We start from the raw sequence: 17,735 nt of genomic DNA, 5'->3' as shown, positions 1-17,735 counted from the left end.
CCAGGGAAAAGTACACATAGTTTACATAGTTCTTCTGTGATCCGGTTTTGTCCCGCATTGGTAAACTTGACAGCCCCAATCTTCTGTATTGAGTCTCGTAATTATTCGCTGATAAAATAAGGGACCATCTCTGCAAACGACTCGCAGCTGGAGACTGTATTCCTTTGTATGGACAAAAAAATCATTTTCAAAGGCCTGTGGTCTGTTAACAAGGTACAATGTCTTCCATACAAGGAGCGATGAAATCACCTCCAAATATAATACTCAAGGCTTCTTTTCTTAATTGTGCATAATTCTGTTCAGTGCTTGTCAGTGATCTCGAAGCGCAAGCTATTGGAATGAATTCTCCGTTTGAGGGACTAAGTGCTGACGCCAGTCCACCTGACAATCTAGCAAATTGGTGCTCTACTAATGGTAAATGCTACTGGTCAGCACAAAACATTGGATTGACCGTCATTCTAAAGTCACCAAGATTCCAACTGAGCCATCTGGCTTGATAACTGGGACAATTTGGGCTGCCCAATTGCCCATCATCACACTCGCGATCACTCCATCTTTGATCTATTTGTCAAGTTCCACTTTTGGTTTGATATAATATGGCACAGTTCTTGCCTTTAAGCATATCAGGTTTTATCTTAAGCCATGCCTCGACTCTGGTCATTTCACCGGAAGTGTTTTCAAATATTTTGTACTTTTCTATGAGTTTCTGTAATTTGTTCTTTCCATCAACCAATTGGTTCACAGCCTGGCAATTTAGTATGATTTTGTTCAACCACACTCTTCCGAAAAAAGCAAGAAAATTTCCTTTTATCGCATGTAGTATCAATTTTTTAGACTTTCTTCAGTGATACTGTAGACTTTTTGTGGATTTGGGTGCATTCTTGCGTTTACCCATCTTCAAGGTTTGAGGATTTTGTCTGGTCCAGCACGCTTTTATTATAAGACCATAAGACATAGGAGTGGAAGTAAGGCCATTCGGCCCAACGAGTCCACTCCACCATTCAATCATGGCTGATTTCAACTCCATTTACCCGCTCTCTCTCCATAGCCCTTAATTCCTTGAGAAATCAAGAATTTATCAACTTCTGTCTTAAAGACACTCAACGTCCCGGCCTCCACCGCCCTCTGTGGCAATGAATTCCACAGACCCACCACTCTCTGGCTGAAGAAATTTCTCCTCATCTCTGTTCTAAAGTGACTCCCTTTTATTCTAAGGCTGTGCCCCCGGGTCCTAGTCTCCCCTGCTAATGGAAACAACTTCCCTACATCCACCCTATCTAAGCCATTCATTATCTTGTAAGTTTCTATTAGATCTCCCCTCAACCTCCTAAACTCCAATGAATATAATCCCAGGATCCTCAGACGTTCATCGTATGTTAGGCCTACCATTCCTGGGATCATCCGTGTGAATCTCCGCTGGACCCGCTCCAGTGCCAGTATGTCCTTCCTGAGGTGTGGGGCCCAAAATTGCTCACAGTATTCTAAATGGGGCCTAACTAATGCTTTATAAAGCATTATGTGATCTTTCTTGCCACAATTATGACATTTGCTACCTCAACACCAACATTCCTGTGGAGAATACCCCCCTGGACACACCTATAACATGCTTGCATGTTGAGAGATCTTCTTTTCTTTTTTAAAATAAATTTAGAGTACCCAATTCATTTTTTCCAATTAAGAGGCAATTTAGCATGGCCAATCCACCTAGCCTGCACATCTTTGGGTTGTGGGGGCGAAACCCACGTAAACACGGGGAGAATGTGAAAACTCCACACAGACAGTGACCCAGAGCCGGGATCAAACCTGGGACCTCGGCGCCGTGAGGTGGAAGGGCTAACCCACTGCGCCACCATGCTGCCCTAGATCTTCTTTTCTCAGTATTTATCTTGCTTATTTTGGCACCAGCTCCAATTTGGGAAGCTTCTTTTGCTGCCAATTCCATGGACACCGCTATTTCAACAGCACGTTTGAGTGTTAGAGAGCTTTCTATCGGCAATCTTCTCTGGATTGTCTCATTTCTCAATCCACGCATGTCCTCCAGAGTTGATCCAAACTCACAATTCTTGGCTCCATGGTACAGCTACAGATTATAGAATATTTTCACCCTCTTCTTGACGACGTTGATGAAATCTGAATCTCTCTGCTCTGCTTATTTCCTGGATTTCTATTTTCGGGGTGATTTTCTTTTTCTGAGCCCACCGATTGCACAAATCAACTCGCACAACAGTCAACGTTCTGGCTGAAAAAATATTTCTTATTTTCCTGCCTCCGACTCTCTTGAGCGCTCTAGGGTCACGGTCATGTAGAAAAATGTACTTCACGGTCAGTTTCACCGCACATTTATGGATGGCGGAGAGGTCTCCTGAATATCAATCTTCGTCTTGAGGTCCAGGTCTGATTTTTTTTTCTCTGACTATTTCACTGGAAGAATATCCTCATCGCCAGCTTTGGCTTTAATAATTTAATACCTTGCTAGAGCATATTGCAGAGTTCCACCTAAGAAATCAAAGCCCTTGAAGCACATTTTTAAAAAAACAATGGCTTGTTCTATGGTATTCCTGATGGCTACATGGCTGCTGTGATGGTTGCGCTCAGCCTCCATTTGAGGGGTCCAAAATGGGGTCATTAGTGAGCTTCTTAGGTCGCCCTTGTACCCTGAATGTCAACCATAGATCTGTATTGGTGGCTGACAGAGTTGAGAATTTTGTAGTATGAAGGCATTGTGGCAGCTGTCAAGGAACCTTGCATACTCATGAAGGATGGATGATTCTGCAGTGATCATAAACCACCGGGACATTGAGTGAGTTAAAGGACTCTTAGTTGACAAAAGTGTCTGCATGCTGATCTGGGACCAATATGGTTGTTTAATCCCCTCCACACCATCCTCCCTCCCTATCCCCCTCCCTCACCTCCCCTATCCCCAGTCCCTCACCTCCCCCAAACACAGTCCCTAACCTCCCAAAACCCCTATCTCACCCCCAATGCCCCTTCCCTCACCCTCATTTCCGTCAATGCCCAAGCCATTTCACTCATCCCCAATCCCTGTTCCTCACCCCTCAATTCCCCCTCCCTCACCCTATCCCCTCTTGCTCCTTCACCCCTTTGCTCGTCCCTCCCTCTTCTATTCCTCCTATCTCCCTCACCCACATCCCCATCACCCCTCCGCGCCTCATGTTCCCTCCCTCACCTTCCCTATTACCCTCTCCTTCACTCCCACCCCCCTCTTTCACCTCTTTCACCTCTTCCCCCCCCCCCCCCCCCCCCCCCCCCCCCCCCGCAATCCCAGCAGGAAATCACTGATTATGTGGGAGTGTGTGTATGAGAGAGAGACCCATTTGTATCTGGGCCCCTTCAGGAATGAGCCGATCCTGACGGTGGCGTCCACTACCAGGGGAGGTGTCACCTGGCATTGTGATGCAGTGGCTATTGTCAGTGTTCAAGGGACAGTCACCATCACGGTACGATATGGCATGCATGAGTGCACCACCAGCCCACCGGGAGAGAGAAGGACATTTTGCAGGTAAATCCTTCACCCTAGCACTGAGGCAAGATCAAGTCAGTCCATTTTAAGCCTGAATTTCCTCAGAAAGAACAATGTATGCTGCTTTTTGATTAAAGTGCTTTATTGCTTTGTGTTATCGCAAACAGGAAAGAATTAAGGCAATGGCCTCTATTACAGAATCTCAGCATCAGGGCTGCAACCTCTTTAGGCTTCCCAGCCCAATAAATATTTTATAAGGATAAATACTTTTTAATTCAAATTCTCTTACAATACAGAGTTTCTTTAGACTCCAGAAGTTTTGTCAATCAATTCATTATCCTATCAGAAGCATAACCACAAAACCAAAAATTAACTACATATATGTTATGAAATAATGATAATTGGTGAGAAATTAGGATGTGTTACCTTATTCAATAGATTGTACGGCAGGGAAAAGATAGTTGAGGGTGCAGACAAGACTTTCTTACTCAAAATGTTAGGAAGCAATGGATTTAATCAGTAGCAGTACTATCCAATTTCCATGTGGGAGCCATATACTTTCACAGCACAGATGGAAGCTATTTGGCCCGTCATTGTCATTGTACAACCTCCGAAAGATCTCTTCACATTGTCCTATTTCCCGTACTTCTCCCTTTTGTTTTCTTTCAGATATGAAACATATGGTGGAGTCCATTCCTGCCACTGTTTCTGATGGGAAAATTCCATGTCCTAACAACTCCTCAATTCATATCAATAATCATTGTATCATCATATTTCATTTGTTGAGAAAATTATCCCTATAGACAACTTGGTACCTGCTGTAAGAATGGGTTCAATTTTCAGGTATAAGGAAGGGTTTCAAAACAGGAGATTGGGGTCTGCTGTTTTGGAAATAAGTTATAGAGAATTATTTTATTTACATAAATAGTCAGAAAATAGCCTGAAAAGTAAATATTTCACAAAGTATAAAACATAGGCAAGATTGCATATGTATGTATCAGATACAGATGAAGTTAATTAAAGTCACAATTGAATGCAAAAATGGATTGGAATAAAACAACTGATCAGGTAGCATTCCCACGGGAACTTGATAAGTTCTGTTATTGGCCAGAAAAGCCACACAGGTCATTTAATTTGGATTGAGAAGCAGGGTATGACTGAAATGCAAATAAAGCTGTTATCTATTCATTTACACAATTGAATATGATGCAGCGGAAGGTATAGGTGGTTTAGATGTTGACCCCTTAACGCATATATGGCCTGAGCTTGGTTTGTGGCACTGAAGATTGATCACGACCTTGAATGCTAGAGAAAATCCGTAAGGTACTATGCAAGCCATTGATTTAGCCAACTAATTGTTCTTTGAGATCTGGACTGGTTTGAATTGACTGAAGAAAGAGCTTGATGCACGAATGCTTGCACACATGTGCCAAGACCCATTCATTAATATCTATATAGCAACATGGGAACAAGAGTACCTCATTGAATGCCAAACATTCATGCCAACATTCAGTCCCTTGAGCCTTTTCTATCTGCCATTATGGCTGATCTGTATTTTAACTATATTTACATAGTTTTGATCGATAACTAATTGGCAAACCTCTAATTCATGTTTTAGTACGTTTGAATTACAGAATTAAACTGTTACATAATTAATTTCCAGTGATACGAAAGGCTAATGATCGAATGATCTATGGTTTGAAATATAATTCCAACCGGCACTGATACGTTTCACTTGAAAAGCATCATTTTACTGACATTTGGGGACTGAAATGATTAATACATAGGAAGCAATGTAATGGAATATTGAGAAATTATATGGCCAGTACATTTTCTGAGAGTTCCTGCACCCCAAAATTTACCACTCCATCATTGGTGGTTGTGATGGGGGAAGCGGAGGAAGGGAGAGTGAGTGTGAGAGAATGCGGAGAGAGAGAGTGTGCGAGGCGTGAGGGGGAAGAGAGATTATGAGCAAGGAGTGGAGAGGAAGCAAGAGTGTTCAAGGAGTGGGGAGGAAGTGAGAGTGTGTGCGAGGGGCAGGAAGGAAGAGCGAGCATGTGCGAGGGGTGGGGGGTAAGAGTGCGCACGAGGGGTAGGGCAAAAGAGAGAGTGTGCGCGAAGCATGGGGAGGATGTGAGAGTGCGTGCGTGAGGGCTGGGGAGAAAAGAGGGAGAGTGCGCGAGGAGTGGGGTGAGAGAGTGCGCATGAGGGGTGGAGAGGAAGCGAGAATGTGCGAGGGGCGGGGAGGAAGAGAGAATGTGGACGCTGGCTGGGGCAAAGAAAGAGTATGTGCAAGGGGTCAAGAGGAAGAGAGCGTTTGCGAGGTTGGGGTGAAGAAAGAGTGTGTGAGGCGTTGGGGGGCACAGAGTGTGTGAGGCGTTGGGGGGGGTGGGGTAGAGAGTGTGTGTGCGAGGGGCGGGGCCTCAAAACTCAAGATAAACACAGGGCCCCATGAACTATAAATCTGCTTCTGTATGTGAGTGATAAGGCGAGCACGTATCACGGATCTAGCAGCTAAGTGGACAGATACTTACCACCTTGCCTCCATTTAGTTGCTGGGTTTCCTGAGGCCCAGGAAACATGGCCAGTCAGGACATTGCTGTAGTGTTTCACTCCCCCATCCTTCTCGAACCAAAAAAGAGAGAGAGAGAGAGCGTGAGAGAGGGGCTGTTAGTTAATTGTTGTATCCCAGAAACAACAGAACGTCAGCAGTGTGCATCATCTTGACCAGTAAAGATGGCAGGGACTCAGCGAAAGCTTGTGATGTCTATGGCATGTAAGATTTTTTTTAAAACATTTTATTATTCTCCTTTTTCACATTCTCTCCCAAATTTGTAGCCAACAATAAACAATAATCAGTAACGAATGTAATGTCAATCCCCATATCAATAACAACAATCCCATCCTCCCACCAAACCCCAGACATTGGCCTGCATGTTAACATAAACAAATGACAAAAAGAAATCAGGAAGCACCCATAGTCACCATTAACACATACAGACCCCCTCCCCCCAACCCTCCTAATATCCGATGTGATCCAATTCTCGAAAGTGCATAATGAATAACGCCCGAACCCCTCCATCCTTCCCCTCAGTTCAAATTTGACTTTTTCAAGCGTTAAGAATTCCAGCAGGTCCCCCCGCCAGCCAGGGCACAGGGTGGAGAGGTTGATCTCCACCCAGACAGGATCCGGCTTCGCCAGGTGGCGAAGGCGACAACATCTGCCTCCGCACCCGTTTCCAACCCCGGCTGGTCCGACACCCCGATTATGGCCTCCCGAGGGCCCAGGTCCAGTTTCACGTGCACCACTTTAGAGATTACCCTAAACACGTCCTTCCAGTAATCCTCCAGCTTTGGGCAGGACCAAAACACATGAACGTGGTTTGTGGGGCCTCCCCTGCAACGTTCACACACATCTTCTACCTCCTCAAAGAGCCTGTAAAGTGTGCTCTACACACCACCTTCAGCTGTATCAACCCCAACCTCGCACTCAAGGTGGAGGCGTTTGTCGTATTGGGTGTTCCGATGCACAAATGATCCAACACGGCTGTAGATGGTACAACTCTGTTTTATTGTCTTAAACAATGACAACTACTAACTGCTGGCTTAGGTTCGTGCTTCACCAGTGGACCCAGCCCTATCACTATCTTGGTGAGGCACTCAGCACATGGTCTATGTCTGAGTGGCACGCTGTGAGCTCTGTGCTCTGAGCTATCTCCTGGTAGAATGAGCGGGAACTGTGGTGTTCCCTGTTTTATAGTGCGTGTGCTCTCACTGGTGATTGGCTGCAATGTTTGTGTGTTGGTTGGTCCAACTACCTGTCCATCAGTGTGTGTGTGATTGCACCATGATATGCTGATGTGGATATCATGACATCCCCCCCCCCCCGCCCCTTTCACAAGGATATGTGCCTATATGCTAATAAATAAAAATGTGTACTGAGTGCATCTGAGTATGTGTGTGCAATATTTACAACATGTACATGAGGCTAAACTACATACAGAGGAAGGTGTCAGGTGCAACAGAGCAACGAGGTTGAACCAATAACAGAACAAATGCAATCAGCAAACGACGAGAGAGAACTTCTGGAACGACAAGAAAGAAACACGTTAACAGTACTGTAAAACAATTCAGAGAGTCCAATGTACTAACAGGCTCTTAAATCAAGTCTATCAGGTGGGCTACGAATTTGGGTTGACCGTTAGGGTGGCACACCACTCATCGCCCGGATCAATGCTGTGCACTGGCAGCGGCTGGTGGTTCTAACTTGGGGACATCCGGTTCTTGTGGATTACCGCAACGCAGAAGAGTTCCCTGTCTTCGGAATCGCTGGGCTGCATGCTGTCAGGCTATGACTCAGTGTATGGGGGCTGAATTGCCCGCACGTCCCTGCGAGGCTGGCGGAATTGTTGAGAGTTGGCAGGTTGAGCTGCTCGACAGCAGGCAGCGTAGTGGCCCGTCCTGCCACAGCGGAGGCATTGTCGCGCTTTGGCCGGACATTACCGCTTTAAGTAGGCGGAGCCACAGTTGCCGCACGTCATGGCGTTCGTTGCGCCACCGCGCGTCAACGTCTACTCTTTTGGCGCGTACAAGCGCGAGAGGCCTCGGAAAACGCGCAAAATGGCCGCCCTCGTCTGGGCCGCGGGCCGGGAGGAACTCGATCGACTGGACCCGCTCCGCCTCGTAGGACCCCTGCCGTGCCGTTTTGGCCGCCTGGATTTGGGAGAACCGGCTTGTCGCGTTCTCGTGGAGGACGCAGGTCTCGATGGCAGTCGCTAGAGTGAGGCGTTTAATTTTGAGGAGCTGCTGGCGCAGGGTGTCCGAGATAACCCCAAAAACTATCTGATCCCGTATCATGGAGTCAGAGGTGACCTCATAGCCGCAGGACTGCGCAAGGATACGGAGGTGTGTCAAGTAAGATTGAAAAGGCTCATCCTTACCCTGCAGGCGCTGCTGGAAGAGTTACCTCTCGAAGCTCTCATTGACTTCCACGCTGAAGTGTTCCTTGAACTTTAGAAGCACCGTCTTGTATTTTGTCTTGTCCTCGCCTTCCGCGAATGCCAGGGAGTTGTAGATGTGGATGGCGTGTTGCCCCTCCGTGGAGAGGAGGAGGGCAATCTTCCTGGTGTCCGATGCATTCTCCCTGTCTGTGGCTTCGAGGAAGAGCTGGAAACGCTGTTTAAACAGCTTCCAGTTGACGCCAAGATTTCCAGCGATTCGGAGCGGCTGCGGCGGGCTGATGTTTTCCATGGAGCAGGATGGCGGATTTCTGAAAGGGTGCAGGTAGGTCTCACAGTCGCTGGTTATCTTCCACTACTGGTATCATGTCGTGTTGGGTGATCCGATGCACAAATGATCCAACACGGCTGTAGATGGTATAACTCTGTTTTATTGTCTTAAACAATGACAACTACTAACTGCTGGCTTAGGTTCGTGCTTCACCAGCTACCCTGTGGACCCAGCCCTATCACTATCTTGGTGAGGCACTCAGCACATGGTCTATGTCTGAGTGGCACGCTGTGAGCTCTGTGCTCTGAGCTATCTCCTGGTAGAATGAGCAGGAACTGTGGTGTTCCCTGTTTTATAGTGCGTGTGCTCTCACTGGTGAATGGCTGCGATGTGTGTGTGTGTTGGTTGGTCCAACTACCTGTCCATCAGTGTGTGTGTGATTGCATTATGATATGCTGATGTGGATATCATGACAGCGTTCACCCTCTGAGGTGGAGGCGTTCACCCTCCGAGGTGGAGGCGTTCATCCTCCGAGGTGGAGGCGTTCGCCCTCCAGGTGGAGGCGTTCACCCTCCGTCTATGGCATGTAAGATGCGGGAGGTTTTGGATCCACAAAATATCCAGGACAGCCACATCTACATGAAGTGCCAGAGGGTAGTAGTCTTGAACAATTAGTGGCTGATTTGGATCTGTGACTCTCTTCACTGCGCACCATACAAGAGGGAGAAAGGTTTCTGGAGCAGTCATACCAGAGAGTGGCCATTCCACATCGTGATAGGCAGACAAGTAGGAGTATAGTGATATCAAAAGTATGGGTGACTATTCGGTGAAAGGAAAAGAGACCACGGCACCGTGGTCCCAGGTTCGATCCCGGCCCTGGATCACTGTTCGTGTGGAGTTTACATATTCTCCCCGTGTTTGTATGGGTTTTGCCCCCACAACCCAAAGATATAATATAATCTTTATTGTCACAAGTAGGCTTACATTATTAACACTGCAATGTAGTTACTGTGAAAAGCCCGTAGTCGCCACACTCCAGCGCCTGTTCAGGTACACAGAGGGAGAATTCAGAATGTCCAATTCACCTAACAGCACATCTTTCGGGACTTGTGGGAGGAAACTGGATCAGCCGGAGGAAACCCACGCAGACACGGGGAAAACGTACAGACTCCGCACAGACAGCGACTCAAGCCAGAATTGAACCTGGGACGCTGGAGCAGTGAAATAACAGTGCTATCCACTCTGCAGGGTGGGTGGATTGGCCACGCCAAATTGCCCTTTAATTGCAAAAAATTAATTGGGCACTCTAAATTTATTTTAAAAAAAGAAAGGAAAAGTGATATCGAGTCTAGGAAACCCAGGACTCCTTGGAGCATATCCGAACCGGTATGATGCCTATCGAGTGACCAACGCGACTGAGTCAGGGGTACATGACTCAAGGGAAAACCACAGTACCCCGGTGCCCGAGGCTACTCTGCGAAAAGAGAGGAAGGCTGGTAGGCTGATTAGGAAAGTGGTAGTTGTGGGCAACTTAATGATTTGAGGGTAGACAGTCTAGTTTGCAGCCGAGATCATGAGTCCCATATGGTTTGTTGCCTCCTGGATGCAAGGGTTCGGGACATAACAAATCGTTGGACAAATCTACACTTTTCAAACAACCTTATCCACCCATCTGCTACCTTCCATACATTTGGACGTCTCGGTTCCACTGTTCTTCTACGCCTCTCAGTACTCCACAATTTATTGTGTATTCATTGCCTTTTCTGTCACCCCACATGTATTGTCTCACCCTTCTCCGATTGAATTCCATTTGCTACTTTTCGGCTCACCTAACCAGTCCATTGATCATCTTCCTGCTATTTACACCCTGCATCCCCACTATCAACCACAGGGCCAATTTTTGTATCATCTGAAAGCTTAATTATGTTCCCTAAATTTGAGTCTAAATCATTCATGTTTACACAAAAAGGTGATTTACACTGAACCCTACAGAACACCACTGGAAACAGCCGACTGACCACAAAAATTCATGCTGAACATAACCATTTACTTCCTACCACTGAGCTAATTTGGACTCAACACTACTTTCCCTTGAAACCCCTGGGCTTTTACTTTTCTGACCAGTCTGCCATGTGCAACGTTGATAAAAACTTTGCTGAAATCCATACAATCCCTACAGTACAGAAGAAGCCCATCGAATTGGCACTGACCCTCCAAAAGACCCTCCAGGCTCACCCGCGCACTCTATCCATGTAACCCCATAACCCCACCTCACCTGCACATCGTTGGACACTAAGGGATCATTTTTAGCATGGCCAATCCACTAACCTGCATATCTTTGGACTGTGAGAGGAAAGCTGAGCTACCTGAGGAAACCCACGCAGACGGGGAGAACGTGCAAACTCCACACAGTCACTCAAGGCCAGACCTGGGTCCCTGGTGCTGTGAGGCAGCAGTGCTAACTACTGTGCCACCATGCCTTCATAAATAGACAACATCAACTGTGGCACCCTCATCGACTCTCCTCATCACCATGGGGGTTCTAGATTTGAGAGTGCCCCCCTTTTTCTCTGTGGGAACATGGTTTTCTGAACCCTCACTATCCCTTCCTTGAATGCCTCGGACACTTATTTATCTTCAATTTGCTTTTCCCAGTCAATTTTTGTGAAATCACGTCTCTGTTTATGAAAATTGTTCTTTCACTCCAGGCTTATCTCTCTCCTTTTTCATAACTAGTCTAAATCTAACTGAATTATAGTAACTACCACCAAAATGTTCTCCCACTGTTACACCCTGGCCCTGTCCAGCTTCAATTCCTGAAGCCAAGTCCAGAACTGCCCTTTTGCATATTGTGTCTGCTTCATGCTGGCTAAGAGGACAGCTTTTAAGAGTTCAGTTCCTTTTGTACATCCTTGTACTAATTTTACCCCAGTTCATAATTCATGTCATTGAAATCCCCTACCCTGTTGTTTTAGCACTTTTCAGCAATTTGCCTACATATTTGCTGTTTGATCTCCCTCTGAACTCCCTCGAGTATCCTCCCAGTGTGATTTTTCAGTTAAACCCAAATGGCCTCATTTGATGCTTTTAAAATACCATCCTTCCTTATAGCTTCGATTGTTTTTTTAACCAATATTCCATAAAATTCCTAGAATTCCAAAAGTGCAGAAGGAGGCGATTCAGCCCATCGAGTCTGCACCGATCCTCCAAAAGTGCATCCCACCCAGACCCATCTAACTTGCAGATGCCTGGACACTCAGGGCAATTTATCATGGCCAATCCACCTAACCTGCACATCTTTGGACTGTGGGGAAAACTACCTGGAGGAAACCCACGCAGACACGGGGCAAACATGCAAACTCCACACAGACAAGGCCAGAATTGAATTCCAACTGTCCCCCATTTAGGTATCCCCTCTCTCTGGTCTGAACACTTTGTAACCGATAACCTTGAGTTGCTAGTCCTCCCTTCCTTTAACCAAAGGATAGTCAAGGATTGTTAGTTTCTAATTCATTAGAAAAAATAACTTGGGTGTCTGTAAAATCCAACCTGAAAACTATAAATTTGTATCCAAATAATGTGAACTCAGTTTTGTTGGTGCAATTTGCTCTAATCACAATCAAATGAATACCATCTGATTTTGAGAATGCCCCTACTGGGTAGTCAGACATCAATCTTCAATAAGAACATGTATAAGAATTGAATGGTTAGAAATCAACAGGGGCAGGAACATTCAAACGAACATTTCAAGTAATCGAGAAGGTTTTAATTAAATAATTACCATAGATCTTCAAATTACTTTTTTTTTTGCAATCCAGAATTAGGTGGGGTAGACGGCACAAAACAGGCCATTTCGCCCAACCAGTATCAGCAATGCTTATACTCCATGGAGCCTCCTCCAGTCTTCTCTCAACTAAATCCATCATTATAACCATCTCGCTCAAATGCTTGTGTAGCTTCCCCTTAAATGCATTTATACTATTAACTTAACCATTTCCTGCATTCTTATCAGTTTTTGGGTAAACTATTTTTTTCTGAATTCTCCATTGCATTTCCTCTGCATCCACTCTATCAAAACCTTTCATAATTTAAAAGTCCCCTTTTAGATCAGCTGGTTTTCTAAACAATTGAGATATAGGGCGCGACCTAACGATAAAACAACAAAGTCCCATTCTGGGCGAGATTAGCGGGATTATTCCCACCACAAGTGCACTCTTTTTTGGGGGGGGCCTCAGCGGGGAAAGCCCCACCGAGGCGCCACTCAGTCACATTTCCTGTACTGAGGAACTCCGCCATTTTTAAATGGCGCCAATCTCTTGATCCGCCCCATGTGATCCCCGGACCGCCTCAATGTCCCAATTCACCTGTTGGGGGTTCCTTGAGCCCCACCCAATACAGGTAGGGCACCCCAAGCTGATGCCTGGCAGAGGCAAAATGCCACCTGGGCACCTTGGCACTGCAAGCCTGGCTCCCTGGCAGTGCCCCTGCCAGCCTGGCAGTATCACATGGGCACCCTGGCAGTGCCCAGGTGGCATCAGCAGTACCAGGGTGCCATCCTTCCCAGAGGCCAACCACCCAGGGGTCTTTGATCGCCTAGGAGACCCCCCATAGTGCCGTTCCGCCTTGTCCCCATTTGTGGGGATCAGTGCCAAATGGCGCCCGGCTGGGGTTTCCTCGGCGAGCTGGTAGATCCCGGGTGCTGGTTAGATCCGACGTAGTTAAGTGAGCTGTTAAGCCCCATCTCATTGTATCTCGCGGGGCACAACGACTATCGGGAATCTCGGAAGAGGCCTCTTGTGGGAACTACTTGGTGGGTTCCATCCTGATTCTGGCGGGACCCGGCTGGTAAATCACGCCCCTTGCCTGTTGACCCTTTCCTAAGGATATCATCTTTCTTTTCTTCACCCTCTTCAGCGCCTTTATTTCCTTCTTATAATATATAGTGACCAGAGGTGCACATGGTACTCGACATGTGGTCGACCCAAGGTTCAATACAGGTTTAGCACAACTTACCTACTTTCCAATTCTATCCGACTGGAAATAAAGCCTAATACCCAATTTGCTTTTTTATGGCCTTGCTAACCTGCAGTGATTTGTGTGATTCTATTCCAAGATCCATTTCTTCTCTACCCCACTTAGATTTCGACTTCCAATTAACAGGTAACCTCACTATTCTTCCCAATAAAATAAAAGATCTCAAATTATTTGCAGTGACCCTTATTTGCCCATTCTGCAAGTTTATAAATATCCTCCTGCAATTTAATGAAGTCCTCCTCAGTATTGGCCCTGATCTGGGAGCAATTCTCCGAGCCCCGCGCCGGGCCGGACAATCGGAGCAACTGCGCCACGATGCCCCGACGCCGGCGATCGATTCTCCGAGGTGCGGAGAATCGGCGGCATTTGCGCCGGCGCGTTTGGTGCGCCGCTGGCCGTGGGCCGCTGGAATCGGCGGGGCCGCAGATTCTCCGGCCGGGATGGGCCGAGCGACCGCTCTGACACGACAGAGTCCGCCGACGCCGTTCACCCCTGGTCTCTGCCAGCGGAAACTCTGCGGGAACGCTTGGGGGCAGCCTGTGAGAAGGGGGGGCTCCCTCACCAGGGGGGGCCTCCGATGGTGTCTGGCCCGCGATTGGGACCCACCGATCGGCGGGCCAGCCTCTCTGTCGGCGGGCCTCCTTTCCTCCGCCGGCAATGTTATATCCCTGCGCCATTCTTGTGTGGGCGGCCTGGGGGAGGACGGCCACTGCACATGCGCTAGTTGCCGCCTGCCCAACTGCGCATGCGCGGGACCCAAGGTGCTGTGTCTTTTACGCGCCGCCGGGCCTCCGACGCCGCACCGAGGCCCTGCCTCCGCAAATCGCACCACGTCTCTGTCAGCCCCACGGAGGCCCCAGAATGGGGTATGGGAACAGGTGCCGACGCCGGAGTAAAACTCCGGTTTTTACTCCGGCGTCGGCACTTAGACTGCCGTTGGGAGAATCCCGCCCCTGGTGTCATCTGCAAATTTAGAAATTGTAATTTTGATTCCAAAGTTGAAATTATTAATGTAAATTGTGAACAGCAATGGTTCCTGCTCTGATCCTTGTGGACCATTACTTTCTACCACATTGAGTGTGGTGTAATTGTTATGTCACTGGACTAGTAATCCAGAAACCCAAGCTATTGTTTTGGGGATATGGATTCACATCCCATCATGACAGCTGGTGGCATTTGAACTCAATTAATAAATCTGGAATATAAAGCTAGTCTCAGTAACTGTGACCATAAAACCAACACAAATTGTTGTAAAAACCCATCTGGTTCACTTGTGTCCATAAGGAAAAGAAATGCGCCATCCTTACCCAGTCTGGCCTGCATATGACCAATAAGACTAACAGCAATGTGGTTGATTATTAATTGTCCTCTGAAATAGCATAGCAAACCGCTCAGTTCAAATCAGTCAGGAGTGGGCAACAAATACTGGCTTTGCCAACAATGTTCCATGAAAGAAGAAAGTACTCTCTGCTTTCTGTCTAGCCATCCATTCTGCTCTTTATCCTGACAACGCATTCTCTGACCTTACTCATTAGTCTGTTATGGGATACTTCACAAAGGCCTTTTCCAAAATCCAGATAAATTACATCTACTGCATTGCCAATGTTTATTCCCTCTGTTAGCTCTTCAAATGATTCACTAAATTTAGTTAAGCAGGATTTTCCCTTTTGAAACCCATGCTGACTTTGTATTTCACATATCCCGATGTTCTTCTATTGTCTGCTTTAGTAAGGATTCCATTGTTTTTCTGACCTTCGATGTTAAGCTGTAATTGCCTGAACATGTTCTGTCCCTTCATAGAAATTACATTTGCAATCCACCAATCCTCTGGTACTACACGTTTTGAGCTATTTACGCATTAGATTAGAATGGAGACCTGTATACATCATAGGAATTCCATTGCTGTATCTCCAAATCTACCTCTTCTGTTCAAATCCTCTATTATTGTTTTTAACTTATTTCCCTAATTTACCTACAGATTCCTTTCTCCACCTCCCTTCCGCTACTAGGTAGCCTGTAGACCACAACAATTCGTGTGATTGGTCCTTTATTATTTTTTATATTTTCTCATATGGATTCTGTTTTGTCTTGCAGATAGCTCCATCCTTTTTTTCCACTATCATTATGTTATGCTGAATAAGGAAAACTACTTCACCTCCACATTTTCCCTCTCTTTTATCTTTTCTAAATACGCTATACGCTGCAACATTCAATTCCCAGTCCTGATTTTTCTGGAGACATGTCTCAGTATATTATACTATAATACCATTATATCTCCTTCCTCCCAAAGCATGATTCCCTCCAGCTCAGTTTTATCATGAACCCTATGTGCATTGCTGCACAGATATTTTAGCTCATTTCCACTCACTTTATGTTTAACCACCTTCGACTACCGTTCAGCTGCTTGTTGTTACTCCTACCAGAAGATCTGCTCAATGTAGCTAATGGGCATCATTTCACTATAGAAATTACTTTGTAATAAGGGCATTAGTGCTAACTAGCAATTAAATTCTGGGCAATTTTGTGCATGGAGTTGCATTAGGAATTTCAAGGGTTGAAACCAGCTGAACCTATTCCACTTAGGAGCCTTATAACTCATAGAGAGGGGAGGCTTCTGTCCAAGTAGGCAAGGCTCATTCGATAGCAGAATATAACTTTTATGTAATATGTAAATAGAATAGAAATAATCATACACTCTGAAAATGCATATAATGTATTCAAATTAAATATTTCACAGTTTATTATTGAGCTTTGAAAATTTGCTGAATACTTGATACAGCATATTGTCTCTTTCGTGGGATTCTTATTTTTTAAAGTAACCAAAATAGTTGCATTGCTTTCTAGATAAAATAAATTCAATGATCATCAGGGATAATGAAATATTTTATTATTTGTTTAGAAAACATAAAAAAAATTGTTACTGCCTTCACGAAATGATCAGTGGACTCAAACAGCCTACTGGATTAGTGCATTGTGGGGATGGATCACAAAGACTCTTCATCTTGGAAAAGGAAGGTTTTGTGAAGATTTACACTGCCGATGGAGGATTACTGAAGGAATCATTTCTAGACATCCACAAGCAAGTCCAGAGTGGATCAAAGGTTGGCATTTCTCTAAAAACCCTGTTAAGCCATGATTTATTCATGATTATAAGTTAGATACTGAAGTAAAAAAATATTCCCACCAGAAAAATGTCAAGCCTTGTTGCCTTGTCCATGTCTGTGAACAGTAGCTTGTCATTTTAGTAACTCAACACATCAAAAATCAGAATAGTCAAGGGTCCACGGTGGTCAATGAGTTTAACCAGCCAATACTTGAGTCACACAGGCAAGAAGGTCCAACTTCCTTTGGTTAAGAAGCTGCAATTGGTGTTTGTATTCTTATGGTATGGAGAATAAATTAGGATTTTGAATAATTCCTGTTGTAAATGCACTGCATAGTGTCAGGTTAGGACAAGGTTGGACTTAATAGTGATGCTCCTCATGGTAGGATGGCACACTGATGCTCATTATCAAAGGTCACAAGTGCATAATGGCTACAATGTGTTTTGTTGAGATTGGGGCCCTCAACAGCTTAAAAGTGTTTCACCACTTTTTTTGAGGTTATGAAATTACTTCTCCCAGTTTTAGTTCTTGTTCTAGTCTCTGTGTGCCATTGTAGTCCTACAACATTCAAGCCAGCGAGCAACCAACATCTGTCCATCACAAAAATCAATTCCTAAGAGGCTCGCATGATAATTTACATCAACATTTATCTCCTGGCTATGGGGAAATAATTAGCACCAATAATGATGCATTATTTGGAAATCAACACACAAGGGTAATTGAACCTGTGTCTTAGCATATTTGCTTTAGTACTGGATTCTGCTTTACTAGAAGATAGGAGTTAATCTCCCGGCGGGGTAAAACACCTTTCATGATTCATTATCTAATTAGCTACTGAGAAGAAGCTAGTAGCAGCAGCTTATAGTGTTTTCTAATCCAATCCAGTT

The 17,735-nt window shown here is 45.6% G+C and overlaps 1 protein-coding gene across 3 annotated transcripts in view; it reads left to right on the top strand.

The window, feature by feature from the left end:
* The window catches only part of hhip (hedgehog interacting protein), a 435,190-nt gene that overhangs the window by 172,997 nt on the left and 244,458 nt on the right, over positions 1-17,735 (top strand). For all 3 annotated transcript variants that reach the window (XM_072496136.1, XM_072496135.1, XM_072496134.1), the window contains exon 4: positions 16,644-16,845. In XM_072496136.1, coding sequence (XP_072352237.1) covers positions 16,644-16,845 — 202 coding nt within the window. The remainder of the gene's footprint in view (positions 1-16,643; positions 16,846-17,735) is intronic.

Source organism: Scyliorhinus torazame, chromosome 3, assembly GCF_047496885.1.
Source record: "Scyliorhinus torazame isolate Kashiwa2021f chromosome 3, sScyTor2.1, whole genome shotgun sequence".
Lineage (NCBI taxonomy): Eukaryota > Metazoa > Chordata > Chondrichthyes > Carcharhiniformes > Scyliorhinidae > Scyliorhinus > Scyliorhinus torazame.
This window is presented reverse-complemented; position numbering and strand designations above follow the sequence as displayed.